General features: G+C 37.5%; 1 protein-coding gene across 1 annotated transcript; it reads left to right on the top strand.

Annotated features, from left to right (window-relative positions):
- The first annotated feature begins 120 nt into the window (after positions 1 to 120).
- On the top strand, positions 121 to 21,233 carry duox (dual oxidase). The gene is made up of 34 exons (XM_079859062.1): positions 121 to 148; positions 246 to 378; positions 1,084 to 1,167; positions 1,254 to 1,418; positions 3,148 to 3,335; positions 3,416 to 3,617; positions 4,032 to 4,198; positions 4,375 to 4,435; positions 5,965 to 6,061; positions 6,446 to 6,536; positions 6,776 to 6,878; positions 7,367 to 7,533; positions 8,350 to 8,525; positions 8,633 to 8,751; positions 8,856 to 8,996; positions 10,292 to 10,405; positions 10,501 to 10,703; positions 10,784 to 10,969; positions 11,087 to 11,300; positions 12,040 to 12,133; positions 12,439 to 12,599; positions 12,710 to 12,776; positions 12,863 to 12,946; positions 14,828 to 15,006; positions 15,165 to 15,395; positions 15,722 to 15,821; positions 16,068 to 16,117; positions 16,230 to 16,357; positions 17,280 to 17,433; positions 17,746 to 17,978; positions 19,079 to 19,237; positions 19,324 to 19,479; positions 20,419 to 20,547; positions 20,772 to 21,233. The coding sequence occupies exons 2-34, from the start codon at positions 315 to 317 to the stop codon at positions 20,892 to 20,894; spliced, it is 4,590 nt and encodes a 1,529-aa protein (XP_079715188.1). The 5' UTR covers positions 121 to 148; positions 246 to 314; the 3' UTR covers positions 20,895 to 21,233.
- Positions 21,234 to 25,729: the final 4,496 nt, after the last annotated feature.

Genomic DNA, 25,729 nt, shown 5'->3' on the forward strand with positions numbered 1-25,729 from the left:
CAGCCCTGCATCGTAAACTCAGTGAGAAACAGTCAGGTGTGGATGTGGGTCGGACTCTCATTCCGTCACTCTCAGACTCTTCCTTTTGTTTTCACTGCCATTCGATCTACAGCACTGACAGGCGAGGTCTGCTGCTCTCTAAAGACAGGTGTGACTGTGTTTTCGGTTTAATTGCCTTCATATTTGTTTCGAGGTCCATGCTTTGTCATTCTTAAGGTAAGCTGGGTCTACTTTTACTCTCACAGCACTTAGTGTTTTCTCTAGTCTGAAGTGAAGTGCTCTTGGGCGAAGAGGTGCTTCATTGGTTTGCAAGAATGGGCTTATGTGAGGTGATCTGGAGGACTTTAACTGCACTGTCTGTTCTCTGTCAAGCTGTTGGTGAGTCTATCTATCTATCTATCTATCTATCTATCTATCTATCTATCTATCTATCTATCTATCTATCTGTGTCTGTCTAATCTATTCTATTTTGAAAATATAAAAATAAATTTGATCCCCCTTGCATCACTCTATAATATTTTATATTATTTTTTAATTCTAATAATACAATGTGTATTGTTAAAAATAAAAATAATGATTAATATTATAAAGGAAACAGTGGTCACTCTGTTTAAGGAAAATACATGCATTTCCAGCAATTTGAATATTCATGAGCTATTCGTTGACTAAACATTTGTTAAACATTATGTAACATAATAATATCAGTTATCTTATCCGTGAAACTTACCATGAAGTGTTGCAGTAAGATTTGTGCTTTAAGGTTATTAATAAAAAAAAACTATTTCGCAATAAATAAGCAGTGTAGTAAAGTCTCATTGTCACATGAGCTTTTATTTGCCCTAGAAATAGAGCAGAATTTAGCATTTTTCTCCTTCATTTTACACTAAAACTATGCTTTAACGTTGGTAAGTTTTGGGGTGTAAATTAGATTTTAAAAAGTCCTAGATTAAAAAAAAGTGTGTATTTAAAGAATATCTTGACTGAACATGCAGTACTGTGAATCATCATATAATGTTTGTTAATGACTTGTTCGTGTAAGTTATTATAGTATTGCCAAACTCCCTTTGATCTTGAACCAAACAGGTGCGAGTTCTGCCATTACCTGGGAAGTTCAAAGGTATGATGGGTGGTACAATAATTTGGCATATCATGATCGAGGGGCTGCTGGTGAGTGAATTAATTCTTCTTTTATGCTTTTTACAAAAAAATGTAAGACATATTTTTTTGTAAACATCAGGATGTTGCCCCTACAGATGCAGCTCTGGTCCGTTTCTTGCCGGCGCAGTATACGGATGGAGTTTATCTGCCCCGACAGGAACCGCACCTGCCCAACCCCCGCCAGATAAGCAACACGGCCATGAGCGGACAATCCGGTCTCCTGTCATACAAGAACAGAACTCTTCTCTCCCTGGCCTTCGGTGAGTGTCTTCCTTCATTTAAACTAGGTGCAGCCTGTTGATTGAGACACAGCCAGCTCTTTAATTATAGTTTCAAGACATTTTCAGTAAGATTCCATTTCAGTAAAGGCATCCTGAGTGGAATTTAACAAAGTATGGAAGATTGTTTCCAACATGAAATAAAAAAATGAAAAAAAGATAATTGCCACACAATAACAATAATAATTGTCATCTTTTTTCATGAATTGCGATTTTTCTTCTTCTCACAATTCTGACTTTTTTCTCGCAATTGCGATTTTTTTTTAAATCTCACAATTCTGACTTTTTTCTCGCAATTGTGATTTTTTTTATATATCACAATTCTGACTTTCTTCTCGCAATGGCGCTTTTTTTAATCTCACAATTCAGACTTTTTTTCTTGCAATTGCAATTTTTTAATCTCATAAATATTTTAACACAATTACGTGTTTATATCTCACAATTCAGACTTCTTTTCTCGCAATTGCAAGTTTTTTATCTCACAATTTTGACTTTTTTCTCACAATGGCGATTTTTTTATCTCACAATTCGGACTTTTTTCTTGCAATTGCAAGTTTTTAATCTCACAAATATTTTAGCACAATTACGGGTTTATATCTCACAATTCAGACTTCTTTTCTCGCAATTGCAAGTTTTTAATCTCACAATTTTTTCTTGCAATTGCAAGTTTTTAATCTCACAAATATTTTAACACAATTACGGGTTTATATCTCACAATTCAGACTTCTTTTCTCGCAATTGCAAGTTTTTAATCTCACAATTCTGACTTTTTTCTCGCAATTGTGATTTTTTTTATATCACAATTCTGACTTTTTTCTCGCAATGGCGATTTTTTTATCTCACAATTCTGACTTTTTTTCTCGCAATTGCGTTTTTTTTTTGTTTTTTTTTATCTCACAATTCGGACTTTTTTTCTTGCAATTGCAAGTTTTTAATCTCAAAAATATTTTAGCACAATTACGAGGTTATCTTTCACAATTATGACTTTATTCTTGCAATTGCGAGTTTTTTTATTTCGCAATTATGACTTCTTTCTCACAATTGCGAGATTATATCTCACAATTATTAATTTTTTCTCGCAATTATGAGGTTATATATATACTTTTTTCTCGCAATTGCAAGTTTATATCACAATCATAACTTTTTTCTCACAATTATGACTTTTTTCTCGCAATTTACGAGATTATACTGGTCACTCTTTTCCATGCAATTACAATGAATGGGGACTTTTCGTCCTAATCTTCCTCCACGCTACAGCGCCACTGTACACTACACTTTTCAATCCAATCTAAATTTCTTGCTGATCCATCTGTTTACATGTAGGGTTTTCACTCAGACTGAGCCATCAATCCGATAATATACAGATAATTTTGGTGCATGTAAACGTAGCTAGTGATTGTAGAGGTTCCCAGGTTCACAGCATACTGGTTGGGAAGATTATCAGTGAATAATCATTGAAAATACAGGTTTTAAAATAGAACCATATAGCCCGATGGCTGCTAAAGAAGAACATTTTACATTCCACAAAGATCATTTTATTGCTTAAAACAACATCTATGCACTGGTGCTATTAAGAATTAAGCACTTTATAGAGTTTAATTAAACGGTTTTGCAGCTTCTTTTCAAAAGATGTTTTCTTAGTATTTGAAAAGGTCAAAGAGAATTTGGTTCCGATGGCCACTTTAACACATGCTCTTTATTGCTTCATTAGGTTACCATGTGTGGTCTGAGATCTCAGAATCCCGTAGACCTGGTTGCCCACCTGAGTTCATGCATATCAAAGTCCAAAAAGAAGATCCCGTCTTTGGCTCCAACTCCTCACAACCGGTCCTGCTCCAGTTCCAGAGAGCAGAGTGGGACCCGAGCACGGGCAAAAGTCCCAACAATCCCCGTACACAGGTGCGCATGTAGTCACAATTGACTGTAGGAGATTTGGAATGGGCCTTTTGAGTTTTTGATCTACCCATAATTCATTTCAGGTGAATCACGTGACAGCGTGGATAGATGGCAGCTCCATCTATGGATCTTCCAGCTCATGGTGTGATGCCTTGAGAATGTTTTCCAAAGGACTCTTGGCTTCAGGCCCCTCACAGGACATGCCCAGGCGTAGTAGCAGCGGTTACCTCATGTGGAGTGCGCCGGACCCCAGTAGTACAAGTCCCGGCTCACAGGAACTCTATGGTGAGATAGGGAACAGTTACTTTTTAAAGTTGTAGTACATTCATTTATCACCATACAACCAGTAGTTGCATGGATAATCAGGAAATTTTGGTTTGGTAAGACTTGAAATATCAACTATTTTCTTGTCATGCTTTCTTGTAACATTCCTTACAAAAATGCACCATGGTAAACCATAGTTTCCTCCATGCAATAAAGTATGTGATACAGGGCGGAGTGACTTAAACCCCTTTAGATGTTTTATTTGATTACTGTATTTTCACAATATTGTATGGTTTTATTACTTATTTTTATTCTGTTATGAATACCCTTTAATAAAGTGTTATTGTATTACTCAAATGTCTTAAGTGCATTGCAAGAAGCTCATGAAAATGTTGCATGTTGTGGTTTTCAAGTGCACGTTTTGTGTGCTCTCAGAGTTCGGGAATGCCTGGGCCAATGAGAACATCTTTTCGGTCACTGAGGGAATTATTTGGTTTCGTTACCATAATTACCTGGCCTCCAAACTGTGCAAGGAACACCCCTCTTGGTCAGACGAAGAGCTTTTCCAAAATGCCCGAAAGAGGGTTATTGCCACATTACAGGTAAAGCAAATAGTCCTCAATTACTGACTCACTTCATGTAACAGCACAGCTGCCAATTTGGAGGGATGTACCGCAGTATCCTTCACTTCACATTTCCTCTGAACACTAGGTTATGAATATAGGGACATTGGTCTAGATTTTAGGATTTATGGTGTATGTGTTTTGTCTTTCTTCAGAATATCGCATTCTATGAGTGGCTTCCGGCCTATCTGGGAAAACAAGTGTCTTCCTATCCAGGTGAGTTGTGTGTGTGTGAATGTGCGCGTGCTCAGGTAATCTGTGGTTTGTTTCAGTCTCAGATGACACACCTACTGAAAGTCACACTACAATTTAAGTTCCATTCACTTCCACTCACATATCACATAAAAGTGCTCCTAATATGCTTTTTCAGATATCGTCCATGTAGTGTGTAATATAGCTGTTTGTGAATGTAGAGGACTCGGGCTTGAATAGATATGATAAAACTGACACCATTGTTACTGTTCATATCTCTGTGTATCAAGTGCTGATGAAGACCAATCAGAACAGACTGGGCCATCTGACCAATCAGAGCAGAGTAGACCAATCACAACAGACTGGGCCATCTGACCAATCAGAACAGAGTAGACCAATCACAGCAGACTGGGCCATCTGACCAATCAGAGCAGAGTAGACCAATCACAGCAGACTGGGCCATCTGACCAATCAGAGCAGAGTAGACCAGTCACAACAGACTGGGCCATCTGACCAATCAGAGCAGAGTAGACCAATCACAGCAGACTGGGCCATCTGACCAATCAGAGCAGAGTAGACCAATCACAACAGACTGGGCCATCTGACCAATCAGAGCAGAGTAGACCAATCACAACAGACTGGGCCATCTGACCAATCAGAGCAGAGTAGACCAATCACAACAGACTGGACCATCTGACCAATCAGAGCAGAGTAGACCAATCACAACAGACTGGGCCATCTGACCAATCAGAGCAGAGTAGACCAATCACAACAGACTGGGCCATCTGACCAATCAAAGCAGAGTAGACCAATCACAACAGACTGGGCCATCTGACCAATCAGAACAGAGTAGACCAATCACAACAGACTGGGCCATCTGACCAATCAGAGCAGAGTAGACCAATCACAACAGACTGGGCCATCTGACCAATCAGAGCAGAGTAGACCAATCACAGCAGACTGGGCCATCTGACCAATCAGAGCAGAGTAGACCAATCACAACAGACTGGGCCATCTGACCAATCAGAGCAGAGTAGACCAATCACAACAGACTGGGCCATCTGACCAATCAGAGCAGAGTAGACCAATCACAAGAGACTGGGCCATCTGACCAATCAGAGCAGAGTAGACCAATCACAGCAGACTGGGCCATCTGACCAATCAGAGCAGAGTAGACCAATCACAACAGACTGGGCCATCTGACCAATCAGAACAGAGTAGACCAATCACAACAGACTGGGCCATCTGACCAATCAGAGCAGAGTTTCTATAGAATATATATGTATTATTGTGGTATATCGAACAAAATGAACTCTGGCTGATCACTTGACGTGGGTCAGATGGTCTCTTCCTGTTTAATGGGTGGTTCGAGGGCAGAATATGCTGCAAACGGGAGGAGACTTTATGCGCAAGTCAAAAGGTTGGCTAATTTGTGGTTTGTTAAAACATCTCTTATGGTTTGCGTAACATGTAGATGACAGCATGCAGTCGGCATATACGTCATTACAGGTTAACAGACTGCAAGCATGTCATTTCGTTCTGTCGTTCTACAGGTTATCAGATACATGTTGATCCAGGGATCTCTGCTGAGTTTGAAGCTGCTGCTGTGAGGTTTGGACTGACTCTTGCGCCATCTGGTGTGTATAAAAGGTACATTTCTCAACTATTCACTTTTGTAAAATGTACCTCATCAGTTGAATGTTGAAAGCCTTTTTAAAGCTATTGTTACAAACCACTGTTGATTGTAATATTGAAGTATTTCTATTAAAATCTTAAAGTATTACATTTACTTACACTACCATTAAAAAGTTTAGAGTTTGGTTCTAATTTCAGCATCATTACTCCAATCAAATCATTCTAAAATGCTGATTTGATGCTCAAGAAACATTTCTTATTATTATTATCAGTGCTGAAAACAGTTGTGCTCCTAAATATGTTTGTTTCCAGGATTTGTCAATGAATAGAGAGTTAGTATACATACAAAATCCTCAATTGTATCTGTAATTGTGTTGAAATGTGATTTTGGGGATTCAGAAACAGGACGTGTCACTACGAAAGTGCTTTGAAAAACAATGCAAGTAAATCTCCTGGCCTGCGTTTATGCAACACCTTCTGGAACCGAAATGTGAGTCATAACAGACAGGGTTTGGTTTGGATTATGCGACCATATAATTAAAATTTCATACATTGTGGTTTGCCTGATTTTGTCCCAAAGGATTTCTTTATTATATATTGTATAATTAATTTTTATTTATCAATCTAATTAAATGCAATTTTTGTTTAGAAATGAATGTTTAGAAATTATTTCAATTAAACTGTTTAAATAACAAAAACAACATTAATATCAAGTTATATATGTTTTAGAATCCAAACCTGAGGTCCAGTCAGGATGTAGATGAGCTAATAATGGGCATGGCTTCTCAGATCACTGAGCGCGAGGACAACGTCATTGTCGAGGATTTGAGAGGTTGGTTTTTCTTTTGATTAATTGAAAGTCAGCATGAAACGGAGGTTGCGATAGTCTTTTATTATTTATATTGTGACTTATATCTTAGTGAAACTGCTTCTCGAATAAGAAAAAATGTAGGGCGGGGCTTGATGTCCATCAGGAATTGATTGGATGGTTGTGGTTTGCTATTGGTGGATCTCATGTGAGTGACAGGTTGCTCCGCCCTCATGCCAGAAACACATCATCAGAGAAGAGAAGAAATTATACTGCAAGAGGGATGGGAAGTTTTTTTGATTAAAGATTATGAGGGCACATTAATTAAAGGGATTTTCAATTTTTGGTGAACTGTCCCTTTAAAAAGTGATGTGCAATGATAAATCATTTATAATAAATACTGTATTTTTTGTTTTTTTAAAACAAGAATTGTCCATTTTGATCAATTTTGTGTATGCTTGACATCAAGATCTATTGGTTAATTCATCTTCTCTATTCCCTTTCTTCATTAGATTACATGTACGGCCCCTTGCGGTTCTCACGCTCTGATGCAGTGGCTTTATCCATCCAGAGGGGGCGTGATTTTGGGCTGCCGAGTTATAATCAGATCAGAGCGGCCCTCAACATGCGGCCGGTCAACTCCTGGGAGGAGATCAACCCTAAACTGAATAACACACAGGTGCTGTTTAGAGTATCAATAGGGGCTTTCGCACCAGAGGAACCTTTTCATAGTTCCAAGAACTATTGGCGAAACTACGCAGATTTTGGCGTGTTCGCACCGCAGGAAATGGGAACGATTTTAGTTCTAGGAACTCCTTTTGGGGGAACTAATTTAGCTCCTACTTCCGAGTAGGATCTAATCCAGCATTATAGGAACTACCAGTGATGTTAGTGTACGCTGATTGGCCGAACGCACGCGAAACACCAGCGCCATTTTTTTAAAAAGCCGTGTACACACAGATTATAGGCTATATATTTACTCCACTAACTAACTCTACAAACATGGAAAACAGTGATAGATGGACTTCTTGACCTTTACACTGAGGAAAAAATCCAACTCAACTTTGAGGGGACCAAGCGAAACATGATTATGTATTTCTGCTCAGTTAGCGACATTGGGCATCAACCACACAGCATATGCTAATGCCTTTTCATTACTGTCTACTTTCTATGTATAACAGTTCTATCTAATAACGTATTAGACAGGACTGTTAGACAGATCATAAACTAATGAACACGGAGAATGGGAGCATCAGGCTCCGGCATGGTTCTTCCTAGGGGAACCATTAGTTCTCTGGGAATCACCCTGGTAACTAGTTCCGAGAACTACCCGGTGCGAAAGCTCCTAATGGCATGAACCATCAGCAAACATCTTAATAACAATTACCCCGAACCCCCCTTTATTGTGGCGGCGTTGTTTGCACTTGCAAACGCCACTTATTCAAATGCAAAATGTTCTCTCTCTTTAGTTAAATCACTTTTCACTGCTTTTCAGTTGTTAAGGGAGCTGGCAGAGTTATATGAGAACGACACCTCCAGACTAGAGCTGTTTGTGGGAGGCCTTTTAGAAACACATGAAGGACCAGGTCCAGTGTTTTCTGCCATCATCCTGGACCAGTTTGAACGCATAAGGAATGCTGATCGCTTCTGGTTTGAGAACAGACAAAATGGGTGGGAAAATTTCTGGTGATGATTACGTAAAAAACAAACATGTCAATTTGGTCAGACGAGTACACGTAAAAGGTATTTCGGGCTAAGTATCGACTGCTTTCTCTCAGGTTGTTCACTGAGGAGGAGATCCGAGCCATACAGAACACCACATTTCATGATGTCATTCTGGACGTCACCAGTGCAGAGGAGGGCGACATTCAAAAGAACGCGTTCTTCTGGGTGGACGGTAATAAACAACTCACACGCATCAACATATTCCACACACACACGCACACATAAAAAAATAATATTGAAAAGTCATGATATGTTTATTTTGGGCTTTTTGTACAGGTGATCCCTGCCCCCAGCCTCAGCCAATCAGAGCCTCCGATCTTCACCCCTGCACAAAGGCCGTCTCTGTGAGTTACTTTGACGACAGCAGCAAAGCTGGTTTTGGCGTAACAGTGGTGGTGCTGTTCCTGTTTCCTGTTGGTCAGTGTTATTCATAATTTACTTGTATGCAGTAAAGATGCAGTAAGCGATTTTTGAGAAACAGGGCTGAAAGTGGATCGGACCGAGCACCAAAACACACTTGTAGCCAATCAGCAGTAAGGGGCGTGTCCACTAATGAGAGGGGTGGTGCCTGTGCTGCATAGCGTGTTTGTGAATTTAGGGGCGGGGATATCAAGATAGGGGTGTGGTCCTTTTGGGCAGGGGCGTGTTTGTTTTGGTGATTTAAAATATCAACAGCGTTTCTCAGAAATTACGAACTGCACCTTTAAACTATAATTGAATTACATCAGAGAATGTCTAATAGGAAGAGAATTGGCACTCTCTGCTTACTTCCGGGTTCTGGATTGGTTGCAGTAACACGTCTCTGTCCATGCGGGGGCGCTCGCGAGCGAGTGCAGAATGAATGGAGGTCTATGGCGAAATACCCCTCAAAACCCACTTTTCTCAGGATATAATTTTTTGTCTAGTAATTTGAATGTTGTATTCGAAAGAAGATGCAAAGAAATTACACATTGCTGGGTGTTAGATTTTTTTAGAGTCACTTATTTGGTTTAAAAAGTCTTTTAAAATGTCAATGACGTCAGAATGCTAGCGTGTTATGGGCAACAACAACTCAACCTGTAAGAAATAGAAAAGAAATAAGTACTCGTTCATTCAACTTTCGACCTATAACCCATGTTGAACTTGCAAAACCTACAATAAAATCTGAGATTTCTCAACGGCATTTGGGTGAAAGAGACACATTTAGCCGTCTAGCCCCATTGACTCCCATTCAGTCTGCACTCGCTCGCGATCACCCCCAGTGGAATTCTAATGGAACTGCAACCAAAATCAATACAATGGGGCTGAATAGGGAGTGCCAAGGCTCTCCGTAGACGGGCTCTGATTACATGTATTTACTTCAGGCAATTGTATTTGATCTGGAATTATAAAAGTATTTATGTATGAATGTATATTTTTTTTATTAAATCCAGGGGAAAAACAACAATGTAATAAAAGTATTTTATGTAATAATAATTATGTATTTTAATATTTTGTTTCAAAAAAAGATTGGAATGTTATGAAATAAAAATAAACTATTTATTTATTTATTTATTTATATATTTTATTTACTATTTTTTGTAAAAAAAAAAAAAAAATCATTTAAAAATTTTTTATTTCACTTTCAAGGTTTTGTTTGCCAAAAAACGGTCACAAGTTACCTGTTAGTTAATATAATGCATATGCCAGCCAAACATTTTTCAACACACATACTTTTTCTGATCTCTCGACAGTAAGCTACATAGTAGCTTGTGTAGTTGCTCATGTTCGGACGGCCAGATACAAACGATTCCAAAAGAAGCTCAAAGGTTCCACAAAACACAAGGAACCTGCTCATGGAACTTCTGGTCAGTAACATCACCTGCAATGTCATGTTGGCCTGTTATGCCAATGAAGATAAGTTTATTAACTTCTGGGTTTTTTTTTTTACTTTTGTGTTCAGCCAAAGAGTGGTTGGGGCACAATACGGCACCCCGACAAGTCACTCTTGCGTTCAACGAGAAGAAAGTATTCCAGACCTTTGATGAGAACGGCTCTCTTCTCAGCTCTCACAGCTTCGGCAATCAAGAACACCTGAAAGTGATAATACCCAATGACCATCAGCATCGTTCTCTACTCTTGAAGATCCCCAAAGAGTATGATCTGGTAAGAATTCGGTTGTTCATTCTGCTGTCATCATGCAACGAATGCTCAATGAGGCATTAAGTTGGATTTCTGGCCGAAAGGTTTTGTTCTTTGAGGACGTTGGTCAGAGGTCAGAGTTCTTAAATCACCTGAGATCTGAGCTGGACGGCAGAATTCAGAGTCTAACTGTGATGGAAATGAGTGAGAAAGAAATTCTTAGAGATGCAGTGACCAGAGAACAGAGGGAACAGATTGTGGAGACATTCTTCAAGCATGCTTTTTCAAAGGTATAACATAACTTTCTGTTGTTTCTTTATATGTCTGAAGGTCATTTTGTCCTCATTCCACTGGCAATGTGTCACAAAGTTGAGAGGAAGCATCTTACATGTCTTTTTTGACTCCAGGTCTTGGACATTAATAAAAGTGATGCAGGAGACTTGAGCAATAGGACCCGAGAAGCTTTACAGTGTGAGCTCACGCGAGCTGAATTTGCCAGAGTGTTCGGTCTGAAGCCTGACTCGCTCTTTGTACAGTCTATGTTCACACTGGCTGACAAGGACGGTAACGGATACCTTTCCTTTCAGGAGTTCCTGGATGTTATTGTGATTTTTATGACAGGTGAGGTTGTTCAGATTTTTTATATGGTAGTTTAGTGTTAATAACTTAAGACTTATCGCCTCTGGTCCATAAATGTTGTTACAATATAATTTTATAAAACTACAAAGTTAACACCACTACAATGTTACAGTGTTACATTACGATGATACAATGCTACAAGATTACCTTGTTACATTGTTAGGATCATGTTACAAGTGTACTATTTTAAACTGTTACAATGTTACCATTTTTACAGTGTAATGTTACAATGTCACATTTTTGCAATTTTACAGTGTTGGTGTTACAGTGTTACTATGGTAAATGCTACAAAATTGCCTTGTCACATTGTTAGGATGTTACATTTTATAGTTTTATGATGTTACAGTGTTACAATGCTACAAAGTTGCCTTGTTATATTGTAAAATGTAAAATGTGACATCCTAACAGTGTTGTTACAAGGCAACTTTGTAGCATTGTAACATCATGAAACTATAAAAATGTAACATCCTAACAATGTGACAAGGTAATTTTGTAACACTGTTACATCAACACTGTAAAACTGCAAAAAATGTGACATCCTAACAGTGTTACAATGTTAAAATGCTACAAAATTCCTTCTTACATTGTTGGGATGTAACAATTTTGTAATTTTGCAGTGTTACAACGTTACCTGGTCATGTTGTTAGAATGTTTTACAGTGTTATTATGTTATGTTGATAAGAGCGTTCCAATGTTTGATGTTTTTGGCTTGCAAATTCAGGCACTCCAGAGGAGAAGTCTAAGCTTCTGTTTTCAATGCATGATATCAAAGGAGATGGCTTCTTGTCCAAGGAAGAGTTCACTTCCTTACTCAGGTCGGTTCAGATGTCAGATCCTGTTTTTTGAGCCTTGAAGAAAAAAGTTACCAATCTGTGCAAAGAATTTTTGATAATCACCTGAACTTTGTGACTCAGATGATATAAATCAATAAAGTTCCTCTGAAAGATTTGGTGTTTGGTGTTTTAAGCCCCCAACGGCGCCTTCCAGGCAGAGAGGGGATGGGTAGGTTTAAGGTTGAGGGTAGGGTTAGCTGCCTCTAAGGAGCCATTGGGGGCTTAAAACACCATCGAGCAAAAGATTTCTTATTTCTGCTAGACGCATTTTCTCCTTTCTTGTGCAGGTCTTTCATTGATATCTCTGGAAGTGCTCTATCTAAGAGTCAGGCTGATGATGGCATAGCAGCAATGCTTCAGGCCGCTGGCCTTTACAACAAAGATTCCTTCTCATGGGAGGACTTTCACTTTCTGCTGCGAGACCATTCAGCTCAGCTCAATATTAAAGGTGAAGGATATATTTTTCTTTATGCTCTAATCCCCCATATGTCTCTATAATTCTAGGTACACTCAACACAGAGGTATTTTTCTTTGAAACGGCTGTGCATGTATTCTCAGGAATGGAAGTACTTGGTAAGAAAAAACTAGCCAGACAACAGCGAGTGTCTTTCATTAAGAAAAATGGGTAAATATATAACATTGTACTCATTTTAAAAAGTGCCATATGAGTTTTCTGTAACATAGCTGATTGTTGTTGATTTTCTTTTGTAGTTCTTCATCAGTGGAAGAGCTTACTCACAGGGCTGAGGGGGAGCAAGGCCAGGAACTTCGTCAAAGACAGACCAAGACGTTAATGTATGATATCTCTGTCGTGGTCATTTTAGAGCATGTGTTGCATTATGCAACATGTTCTGACATGTGTATGGTCATTAGGAGCTCAGCTAGGTGTTAGATTTAAGCCTTTGTGAAACCTGTCATTTGTTGGTTATTGAGAAATGTGGCAATCAGTATTTGTGGGAACTGATGCCATTCTGTGACATAATGTCCGCCAGGTTTAATTTAAAACGTCATCATCTTGAGTTGACTTTCTATCTAGTTAGTCATCCACCTGTTTGCCTGTCTAATTAGTTAGTTATCTATCTGACTGTCTATCTATGTAGTTAGTGAGTTATCCACCCGTCTGTCTGACTAATTTAGTTAGTTATCTCTCTGACTGTCTTTCTATCTAGTTAGTTATCCACCTGTCTGTCTGTCTAATTAGTTCAAAAGACAGCCATACAACTAACTAATTAGACAGACAGATAGGCGGACAACAATCTAGATAGTTATCTATCTGGCATTCTCTCTATTTAGTCAGTTATCCACCATTCTGTCTAATTAGTTTTCTGTCCATCTGTCTAACATACCAACTAGCAAGACTTATACACATACAGTATACAGATAAAATCACGAATCTGTTACATATAGTGACCCGAGTCAGAACAGGCTTAAAGGGTTAGTTCACCCAAAAATGAAAATTCTGTCAGTAATTACTCACCCACATGTTGTTCCAACCCCGTAAGACATTCGTTCATCTTCGGAACACAAATTAAGATATTTTTGATTAAATCTGAGAGCTGTCTCACTCCTCCATAGGCTTCTAAGGGACTGAAACTTGCTGGCCCAGAAAATGTATTAAAGACATCGTTAAAGGGTACATAACATGCACAGTTTCACCTAATCTCATGTTAATCTTGAGTACCTATAGAGTAGTAGTGCATCCTTAATATCTCAAAAAGTGTTTAGTTTTATTATATTTAGAAAAGAAAAATACAGCTTTCCGATTCTCTCCGGAAAAAGCCGAGGTCCTGGAGGCGGAGCTATAGAGTCAAGCGGTAGTGCTTGATTTCCAGCAAAAGACAGAAATCTGATCCAGTTGTACTTACATGAATGGGGTCTTTTATCACTGGGACCGCTCCACGTTTTAATAGCAAACGATTTGCAAATCCAGCGTCGACCTGAGCCTTGTTAATAAAACATTCGTCACTGAAACGACCAGAACACACAACCGCACTTCCTACACTCCGTTGCTGCCCCGGAAAAACAAACTGCATCCACTGTTCCTGTAACACTGGGTTCTTTGGAAAACTGAACACGGTAAGCTTTCCCTCACATCCAAATACACACTTTTTTGGAGACATTCTTGAACAAATCCTATGCAGCGCTGCCGATGATTTCCTGTTGAAGCGCGTTGATGTGCGCGGTCTCGCTCTCCTCTAGTCGACGTGCTCGCGGGCGAGCTTTTCCGAGAGAAATGCTCATATAAGGAGTTGCACTCTGATCTACGTCATTAGATCCACGATCTAAAAAAAAACAGCCGAAACTTGTACCAACCCGGAAGTAAGATTTTCAGCATAGAAATTCTCCGTTATTCGTCCAAAATATTTTTTTAAAACTTTGCCCATGTTTAGCATGAGAATCTATCTCTTTAACACTGTAAACAACTCTGAATACATGAAACACCATTGTACCCCCCCTTTAAAATAGTCCAAGTGACTCCAGTGGCTCAATCTTAAGTTTATAAAGCGACGAGAATACTTTTTGTGTGCAAAAACAAACACAAATAACGACTTTATTCCACTTTTCATTTCCTTCTCTCTGGGCCTCGAGTCTTTTCACGTAGTGTTTAAGCGTAGCGCGTCTGTGTTGTACGTCACGTAGTTTTTGCCACATAATTAAAATGTTCAGTTTCCCCAGAGTTGGACAAAGCAACCCCAAGGTGTACGTGAGTCCTCAGAGAGAGCGCTACAACCGAAACCCAGTGAAGAAATGGATCCAGCAGTTCAAGCGCTTCATCGAAAACTACAGGAGGCACATCATTTGCGTGGTCATTATGTACGGGATCACAGCTGGACTAGCACTGGAAAGATGCTACTGTAAGTGTCCCATCTCTTTTCATCATTGAATGTTGTATTGTACATTTTTAAGGCATTTTATTGTACATTTAAATGTATTATGATCATGTTGAATTGGTCATGCATTTTGACACTGGAGTTCCACACTAACGGTTGCAAACCAATAGCGATGTTTTTAGACTATGGTTTACAGGCCCACGCCAGTGGCGTCCCAGAGACCTCCATGGTGGGCGTGCTTGTGTCTCGCGGTTCTGCGGCCGCCATCTCCTTCCTGTTTCCCTACATGCTCCTCACCGTGTGCCGTAACCTGATAACCATGTGCAGAGAGACTTTCCTGAACAGATACATCCCATTTGATGCGGCCATTGACCTTCACCGCCACATGGCTATAACTGCTGTCATCCTCTCAGGTCAGGGGAGAAAAATTCCCTCTGCGTGCAAAACGCCTTTTGGGAATACTTTAACTTCCTTGTGTGCCACATAAAAAATGACTACATAATCAATCCAGTGGAACTTATATCACCATATTGTTGCTTTAACAATTTGTATGTCCGCCAAGTCTTGTGTAAGTTTATGGCATATATGACTCAATGATTACATTTAATGACCAGGTTTCAAAGTTCCATTGTGTATTGTAACTTCCTCAAAGTGATATGTAATACATTCATTATATTTATGCACTTGTTATTTGGTCATTAATAATTTTATTTCTTTAAATTGTATTTTTGTGCCATAGTTGTTCACAGTATGGGTCATGTGGTCAACGTTTACATTTTCTGCATCAGTGACCTCAGCATTCTTGCCTGCTTGTTTCCTAGAGTGTTCTCCAACAATGGGTAATTCATATTATTGATTGAAGTATTGGATTGATCTTGACATATAAAATAGACAGATGGATACGATAGATATCCTTTCATAGAAAGATAGATAGATAGATAGATAGATAGATAGATAGATAGATAGATAGATAGATAGATAGATAGATAGTAAGACAGATTGATACGATAGATGGATGGATGGATGGATGGATGGACAGATTATAGACTATTAATAAACTAATGCTGTGTGTTGATCATTTGCAGGTCTGAGCTTCCATTAAAATGGACCTTCTGGTTTTTCAAGACAGTTCCTGGTATGGCTGCATATTCAGTATTCAATTAATAGACTGAATGTATTATTTTTGTGGATGTATGTTTTGTGTGTTCTTTTTAAACCTCTGGGTTTCTTTCTTTTTTTTCTGTCAGGTCTCACTGGGGTGCTTTTGCTGCTGATTTTTGCTTTTATGTACGTCTTCGCGTCACACTATTTCAGACGCATCAGCTTTAGAGGATTCTGGATTACACACCACCTTTATGTGCTCGTCTATGTCCTGGTGAGGGGGGAAAAAGCACACCACTAGTTTCATGAGTGTTTGAGGTTCAGTATTGTGTACTGAGAAAAAATAATGGTAGTAGGAGAAATCATAACAGTGTACCGGAGGCTGTAGGATTTTTAATTGTCTTTTTGTTAGACACTTCAATTGTTTATTTGCTTGTCCTGGAAAACTTTTGTTTTTTGTGTGTGACTTGAGGTGAAGAGGATAAAATTAATAATGTTTATATCAAGACTACAATCCCTCAAAGTTGCAATTTACTGTATCATTGAACAACTATAATGAAATTATAGTACGTTGAGGACAAATTAACATGGTTACACTTCATTTCGATAGTCTACTATCGAAACAAAGTGTATCCATTAATATGAACATATTTAATAATACTCTTTAATGCATACATTATTAAACTACAATGGAAAAATATTACCATAAATCATTTTATTATATATATATTTTTATATATATATATAAAAATACTGGGAATTTTATTTTGATTTGTTTGCTTGATTGTTTTGTTTTGTTTTTAAAAATACTGGGAATGTTATTTTTAGTTTTGAAGTGAAAAGAAACGGCAACAATAATTCATTTTTGTCGGTTGTATGTGTTTGTTTGTTTGATTGTTTTGTTTTGTTTTGTTTTAAAAAAGACTGGGAATGTTATTTTTAGTTTGGAAGTGAAAAGAAACAGCAACAATAATTAATTTTTTGTTTGTTTGATTTTTGTTTTGTTTTGTTTCTTTTCAAAAAAGACTGGGAATGTTATTTTAGTTTTGAAGTGAAAAGAAGCAGCAACAATAATTATTTGTATTTGTTTGAATTTTGTTTGATTTGTTTGTTTGATTTTTGTTTTATTTGTTTGTTTTGTTTTGTGAGAGAGTTACACATCTGACTTCCCCTCTTTCTCTCGCCTCCTGTGACAGACGGTGATCCACGGCAGCTACGGCCTCCTTCAGGAGCCCCGCTTCCACATCTACCTGATCCCCCCAGGCCTCCTCTTCCTCCTGGACAAGCTCATCAGCCTCAACAGGAAGAAGGTGGAGATCCCAGTGGTGAAAGCCGAGCTCCTGCCCTCAGGTAGACGACACTCAGGCTCAGCAGATACAGCACAAAGCTCTTTTATCTGCGAGTCTCTCAGGGCCCGAGCACACAGCGCTCTGTCATGTGCTGTAAAGTGTCACTCCTAATTGCTCTGGCTGTGAAATCATACAGCATCTCACAACAGGGAATCTCAAGTCAAATTCAGGAGTCTATTCAAAATGAAATTAAACACGCACAAACAAGTGTCCTGTCATATCACATCTCTGTTGTCAAATATGTTTAAAATCACCAGTTATTCTGAGGTAACAATGATAACAAACCCGCTTCTCAATTCCTTTGAATTGGCAGATGTAACATACCTGGAGTTTAAGCGTCCTCAAGGTTTTGTCTACCGCTCGGGACAGTGGGTACGTATCGCATGCCTGGCGCTGGGCACGGATGAGTACCACCCCTTCACCTTGACCTCCGCACCCCACGAGGAGACCCTCAGCCTTCATATCCGTGCAGTGGGACCCTGGACAAGCAAACTCAGAGAGGCCTACACCCCTGAGAAACTCCAGGAGCTTGGAGGATATCCCAAGGCAAGGATGGAAAGTTTATGTTTGGATTATATAGATGGAATAAACCGGAATGCACATGGTTATGCCAATAAAAATGATTTTTATGGATCAGATCAGAAGGTAAAATGCCCAAGCCAGACAAGCCACAATTTTTATTATATTATATTATATTATATTATATTATATTATATTATATTATATTAGTTATGTAAGGGATAATGTAGAGCGAGGCGGTTGTTATAGCGAATACAACCCCGACAGGCTGATCAGGACAATCTTGTATTAGCCAGAAGGGGTTGTATTTGCTATAACAACCGCCTCACTCTACATTATCCCGCTTATTACATAGCTACCTACCAAATAAATCAATAATTTGACACAAAATATTGATTTAAAAAGGAGTTTATTGATTTAAAAACGATTGTATTGCTTCCGCTAAAGAAAATAGTCCGTTCCGTCTCTACGGTTAGAATCCTGTGTCCATAGCAACGCTCTGTTTTTCATGGCAACGGTATCTTATACTTCGCAGCGGTGTGTTATCAAGAAATAACAGACCGCATTCTACATTAGAATTCAACCAAGCCATGTAATAAATTATATTATATTATATTATATTATATTATATTATATTATATTATATTATATTTTTATTTGCTGTAAAATCGATTAATCGCAATTAATCGCATCTAACAAAAGTTTGTAAATATATGTGTGTGTGCATATACATAGGCATATATATATATATATATATATATATATATATATATATATATATATATATATATATACTGTGTATATATATATATACATACAAACATTTCATGTTAGATGTGATTAATCGCGATTAATCGATTTTAGCGCACATAATATAATATAATATAATATAATATAATATAATATAATATATTTTTTGGGCTTGTCTGGCATTTTACCTTAAGAAACTACTACCTGATCTGATTTTTATTGGCATGTAAATATATATTTTTATTTTTATTTTTTTAAATTATTTATTATATTATGCACTAGTTATATTACATGTGGTGACTTTTTATTCACAAACATATAGTATAAATATAAATGTAAAAGTATATGGTTTAAATTGAACAATAATTCGCACACAGCTGTATCTGGACGGGCCGTTTGGGGAGGGTCACCAGGAGTGGACAGACTATGAGGTGTCAGTGCTGGTGGGTGCTGGGATTGGAGTCACACCCTTCGCTTCCATCTTAAAAGACCTGGTCTTCAAATCTTCAGTCAAGGTCAAATTTCAGTGCAAAAAGGTACAGTTTCCTTCTTTTTTTTAAACATATATTTTTTGAACGTCCCTTGATTGAAGTTTTAAAAGATGCGTGTCCTCCGGCTCCAGGTGTACTTTATCTGGGTGACGCGGACCCAGCGTCAGTTCGAGTGGGTGTCTGACATCATCAGAGAGGTGGAGGACATGGACGGCCAGGAGCTGGTGTCAGTGCACATCTACATCACACAGCTGGCTGAGAAATTCGATCTCCGCACCACCATGCTGGTAAACCCACTGGGCCCTATGATACACTCGGCGCAATGAAGCGCCAAGCGCAAGTGTGTTTTGCTAGTCTCAGCCCGACGCAGTTATCATTTTCACGTCCTGCGCCACGTTGTTTAAATAGCAAATGCATGTGCGCCCATGGGCGTGCTGGTCTGAAAACGAGGTGTGTTCAGGTGCACTGTTGGCGCGTTGCTATTTTGAAGTCATTGACCAACTGAAACCTGGTCTAAAGTCAAAGGGGCAGTATTTTTTTTTTGTTATTTAAGGAGCGCGTTAGTAATGTGTGCTTATAGGCGGGTCCACAACGCACGCACACTCTGATTATTACACACACAGGGTGTGCAGCAGCACACAGACTAGACAAATATTAAAAATAAAAGGATTACAATGTAAAAGATTAAAATTGTGTACATAAAGATATGGTGAATCCGGCTTGTCCTTGTCCTCTGCTTGTGTGCTTTAACCTCGCGCACGATCAGATCCGTTGCTCTCTGGAGACGCGTTCAGTTTTAACGCTTACAAATTCCACCATGTAAATAGCGAATCTGCCATGGCACGAGCGCAACTGGCTTTTAAAGGGAATTGGAGATGAGACTCTGATTGGTTTATTGCACGTAAAGCCCAAAATACACCCTTTATTTATTAAGAGAATAGGGACAACCCTTTTAGACCATGCGCCGGGAGCGCCGACCATTTTCCCCGTCGTTAAACTAGCAAAAGTGGATTCGGACACGACCTAAGTGAACTTGTGGCGTGCGCTTTAGACCATGCACTTAGATCCATAAAATAGGGTCCTTGTGTTTATATGAGAATGAGTTTATGACTTAACACAATTGGTTTATATGGTTATTATCCATTCCACTAAACTACTGTGACATAATTTAAAGCATCTGAACTGCTATGAAGTCATGTCTGGTAATTTCTCTTTCTCTTTTAAAGTATGTTTGTGAGCGGCACTTTCAGAAGGTGCGGAACAGGAGTCTGTTCACCGGCCTGCGGTCCGTCACACACTTCGGTCGCCCACCCTTTCTGGCTTTTCTCAGCTCGCTACAGGAAGTTCATCCAGAGGTCAGAAATACAGTTCATTTCCCTAAATTACAGCTTTTCCGTTAAACTCTCACTGCTACATTTTTTTAATCATCCAGTATCAGTAAATATCTGTGATTTGCATGGAATCCTGTGAAGGAAGTCATTTTTATTTTAAGTTATTCAGTCATATAATTTAATCAATGTGGCAGTTATCAACCTCACATACGCAATTCATGAGCGGTTCTTTCTACTCTTGCTCAAAGGTGGAAAAGATTGGCGTGTTCAGCTGTGGTCCTCCCGGTCTGACTAAGAATGTCGAGAAGGCCTGCCAGCAAATGAACAAACGTGACCAGACACATTTTCTTCACCATTATGAGAACTTCTAGACCGTCTATGTGGGAATTATTTAAGGAATAACTGTTAGCAAATCATTTAGTAATCAATATTTATTCATTTTATAAGGGCTGGACTATAAGTGTGAGTTTTCTAGCTGTTTTACAGCCAACATTTCTAGTTGGTCAAATAGAATTATAAAGCAGTCATCAAATCACAAATTAGTTTTAGTAACAAACATATTAGGGGTGCATTTCATTCAAAGAAATTGATTACTGCCAGAGGAAAGATATTTTGTTATGCTAAATTAATCATTTTTAAAGCTCTCTGTCTGAAAGTACATTTGTTATGCATTTTTTATAATGGATGATCAATAAATTCAGTATTATTACATTTTTGACTGTATTGTAGTTGTCATTTGAGTCTCATTATCATTGTCACATGATGCAATAAACTGTTTAAAATCACTGTCGCTGATATAATGGTTTTAAGCATGGAAAATATAAATGTATTATACTGTAAAAAAAATTATATGATCAATAAGTTATGACAGCATATGTTTTTACATTGCTTTAACTCATCACAATAAGTTAAGACATTTTCACCTTTTTTTGATAAAAAAGTTATACAAGATTCATTTTTTTCAAAAATTCATTTTTTTAAAGTCAGTTTAATGTAATTTAAGTTGAAATTACTTAAACATACAAGTTGATTGTACTTAAAAATTTAAGGCAGCATTTTTTTTTGTGTATATGCAATGTCTATGGGCACAACTATAATGTGTATGTGAGTGATTTATATTATATTTATTATATTGTAATATATTATATTATATTATATTATATTATATTATATTATATTATATTATATTATATTATGTTATATTATTATCGGTATATTATAGGCCTATATTTAGAAAAGTTGGAGAATATACCAGTTATTTTCAAACATTCATTTTATAATAGGAATAAGGCAACTTTTTTTTTTTTTTTTTTTTTACAAAAAATCTAATTGTTCCCTCATTTTAGAAAGGAAATCTTTCTTTTTCTAAAGTATCAGAGGCAGATGGTCTGTCTATTATGTTTTACATGCATTTATTTATATAAGGAATGGATTAATAATGAAGAAATCTACACACTTTTTTCTACACAGAATTTTTTGCGATTATTTCATTTATAAAGCATTTTGGAACATTGAACATGAATTTTTCTTAGGAAATATTATTAAAATGGTTAACTATTAATATCAACACTTTTAACAGTTTTCCCATGAAAGCAGGCAGTGTTGAGAGATGATTGAGGGACGTCACTTTTTATTGATTGCACAGTTTAGTTTAACAGTCATAACTTTTCAGAATAATTCAGATATGAAAGGCTTGGCTGCCCGTGCCCGATAGATATTATTTGCTCAATCGATCTATATCTAGTGGACTTGAGTTTTTAGTGGAAGGTGTTATTATTCATGACCCTAATAAAATAAAAATACTTTATATATATATATATATATATATATGCATGAGTTAAAAACATAGTTTTAATTCTGTTTTATTATTATTTCATTTCACAACAAAAATGTACATTATCATTGAAACTTGGTTAAGGTATTTATCTGATAGAATTATTTAGCAAAAAAGGCAAACTACAGCTACAGGTTTTATTTTTCAACGCAAAACAAAAAATGCTTAGAAAAAAAAGCTCACAGGAAAAAAGCATTGACTACAACATAATCAGTTATTAATATTTTGTTGTTCTGTCTGGTTTTTGCATATGTTCATAATTTCTTTGTATGACAGCCTGGACAAAAATGTTTCACTGCATTCTCACAAATAAAACAATTGACTCCAAGCACAACTACACAATATGCATTACAAAAATCTTTAGGGGAGAGTGGGGTGATTTGTGCCAGGGGGGAAGTAGTTCCACCCTTGTTTCTGGAAAACCGTAGAAGAAATTGGTCATATGACCACATCATTTTGAAAAGCAATCACTTTTACTCGTCCTCCAAAGAAGGGAGACACATGGCATGAGAGTTAAGCATATTTTAGTGCAAAAAACTATTTTTTCCCTTTCAAAGTAAAATTTCTATGATTAAGGTTTTTTGATTGTAGTGTCTGAAAAATTATAGACAAGTTTGAAAACATTTCACACATGTTTTAGTGCATTAGTAGGCTACACAATGAGTCTATACAGTTAGCATGATGTTAGCTCTTAACTGCTGGATCATGCTAGTTTTTCAAACTTGTGGGTCTGGGGTGATTTGTGCCAAAGGGCCTGGGTTAAGTTGTGCCAGATCCAGACCACCTAGACCTACATACTCACAGGGGATAATCTTGAGAAGTGAGGAGATGGGCATGCCTCATCATTGTTTGACTTAGGCCTGCCTGCTATTTGTTTAATTTAGCTAACACTGATTTCAATGTTCAATTTCAATGTTATTAAAGAGAAGTTTTATTCAGTTTTTAAGTGGCCTATGTCACAATAGGATGTTTAGAAATTAGCCTAGTCACTTTATTCTTATACGTTACATAATTGACAGACAGCGCTATGTCAACAGGCATCTATTGCCAAAGCCTTTTTGCCTGAAATGATTCACAAATATCATATATTGTGTTGCTATGGTGCTCTAAATGGTTGCTAGGGCGTAGCTTGATAGCTTCACAATGATCCTGAGAGACTGATTGGTCGTCTGAGTAAAATGAGCCCGCCCCCTTGTCTCTATGACACTGTGATCCAGAGTTATGTTCAACACAAAATCCCTATGCAATTGACCATAGTAGGAAAAACGCATGCTATGGTATTCCAGGGTGACAATATCTAAATAAACCTTAAATTAGTCATTTTGTATTGAATTTATCTTGCTTTCATATAGCATTACGGTTCATAACATTAAAATGTTCTGTTTTACTTCAGAAATCACTGGCACAATTTACCCCCAATGTATTCCCCCAAAGGCACAACTTCCCCCGCACCAGGGGCAAGTTGTGCCATGAGACCACTTTTTTTCCAAGAGCTATATTTCTGAAACAATTTATTTCAGATCCAAAGTTATTGTTCTCAGGGATGCACCACATCCTGAAATATATGTACATCCTTAAGTTGAAGGCATTACTGCCATGGCCTCACTTTAAAGTCACTTTGAGTAAAAACTGGCACAACTCACCCCACTCTCCCCTACCACATGCTTAAAAATATTTGAATAAAGAGTGAAGATGTCAACTTTCCTAGACCAGACATCACGCTTGGACAATATTGTATATGTGAAATAAAAGACTAAATAGAATAATAACAAAATAAAAGAGTTGAATATTTACAGGCTATATATTGTGCTTCGTTTCCTTTGTCCTCTGTGTGACTCATTTCCATAAAAATGTCTCAATTTACGGGAAGAAGTGGCAGACGTGCAGAGATGTCATATTAGTGTGACTGGACACACACGCGCACACACACACACACACACACACACACACACACACATATATATATATTTATTACATGGCTTGGTTGAATTCCAATGTAGAATGCGGTCTGTTATTTCTTGATAACAGACCGCTGCGAAGTATAACACACCGTTGCCATGAAAAACAGAGCGTTGCTATGGACGCGGAACGGACTATTTTCTTTGGCGGAAGCAATACAATCGTTTTTAAATCAATAAACTCCTTTTTAAATCAATAATTTGTGTCAAATTATTTATTTATTTTGTAGGTAGCTATGTAATAAGCGGGATAATGTAAAGCGAGGCGGTTGTTATAGCGAATAACAACCCTTTCAGGCTAACAACCGCCTCGCTATACATTATCCCGACCCTTACACACACACACACACACACACATATATATATTCATGAATGGTTACAGTGGTTTCATTTAAATTTTATATATTTTTAATGCCAAACTTGTGTATTTGTTATTACAACACACACACACACACACACACACACACACACACACACACACACACACACACACACACATATATATATATATGTGTGTGTGTGTGTGTGTGTGTGTGTTTTGTAACACACACACACACACACACATATATATATATATATGTGTGTGTGTGTGTGTGTTTTGTAATAACAAATACACAAGTTTGGCATTAAAAATATATAAAATTTAAATGAAACCACTGTAACCATTCATGAAAACTTGAAGTTTAATGGCCACCATGAAAGAAATATCAAAACGAATCAATTCAAGCATTAATCATAAGCGAAGACTTTCAAGAAGTAAATGGTTAATGATTTTTTGGGTAAAGGATAATATAACAATAAAAATTTACAGTGGCAATGATGCTAACCCAAATCTAGTGACAAGGGGATGAATCTTCTATTCATTTTTCTGAAGAAACTTCCTGATGATGTAATAGAGGAGGTGTATTATTATCAAACATTTTAGTGAAACACATTTTTTATTATGGAACTGATAACTGAGGGTTGGGTCGTCACGTATGCATCCTGAAACATTTTTCAGTGGAATATTACCCGATTGATTCACTTTCCACTGCAGTGGGAAAATCAGTCATTATTAAATGCAATAATGAAAGTCTTAAATGAAAAAAAAAGTGACAGTATCAATGATGGCATCTGATGGTAGCCTACCATAGTCCTTTTATAAGGCGTGACAACCAGCCTGTTGTCTCATTATAGCATAACATTTAGTCAGGGTTGGTCTTATTTTTGTACCATTAAATTCAGTATAGGTTGCTTACAACTTTAATAACATATTAACCTAAATTGGTGCCAAAATTCTAAACTGTAGGCTATTGTATTGGCATTATTTAATGCTTACTGGAACTGCATATCTGAGTCAGAGGGATAGCATGATGTTTATATAAAAGGGAGGATTTAAAGAGATAGGCTACATGCTAAAATAATACAGATAACA

Source organism: Squalius cephalus (assembly GCF_949319135.1).
Source record: "Squalius cephalus genome assembly, chromosome: 23".
Lineage (NCBI taxonomy): Eukaryota > Metazoa > Chordata > Actinopteri > Cypriniformes > Leuciscidae > Squalius > Squalius cephalus.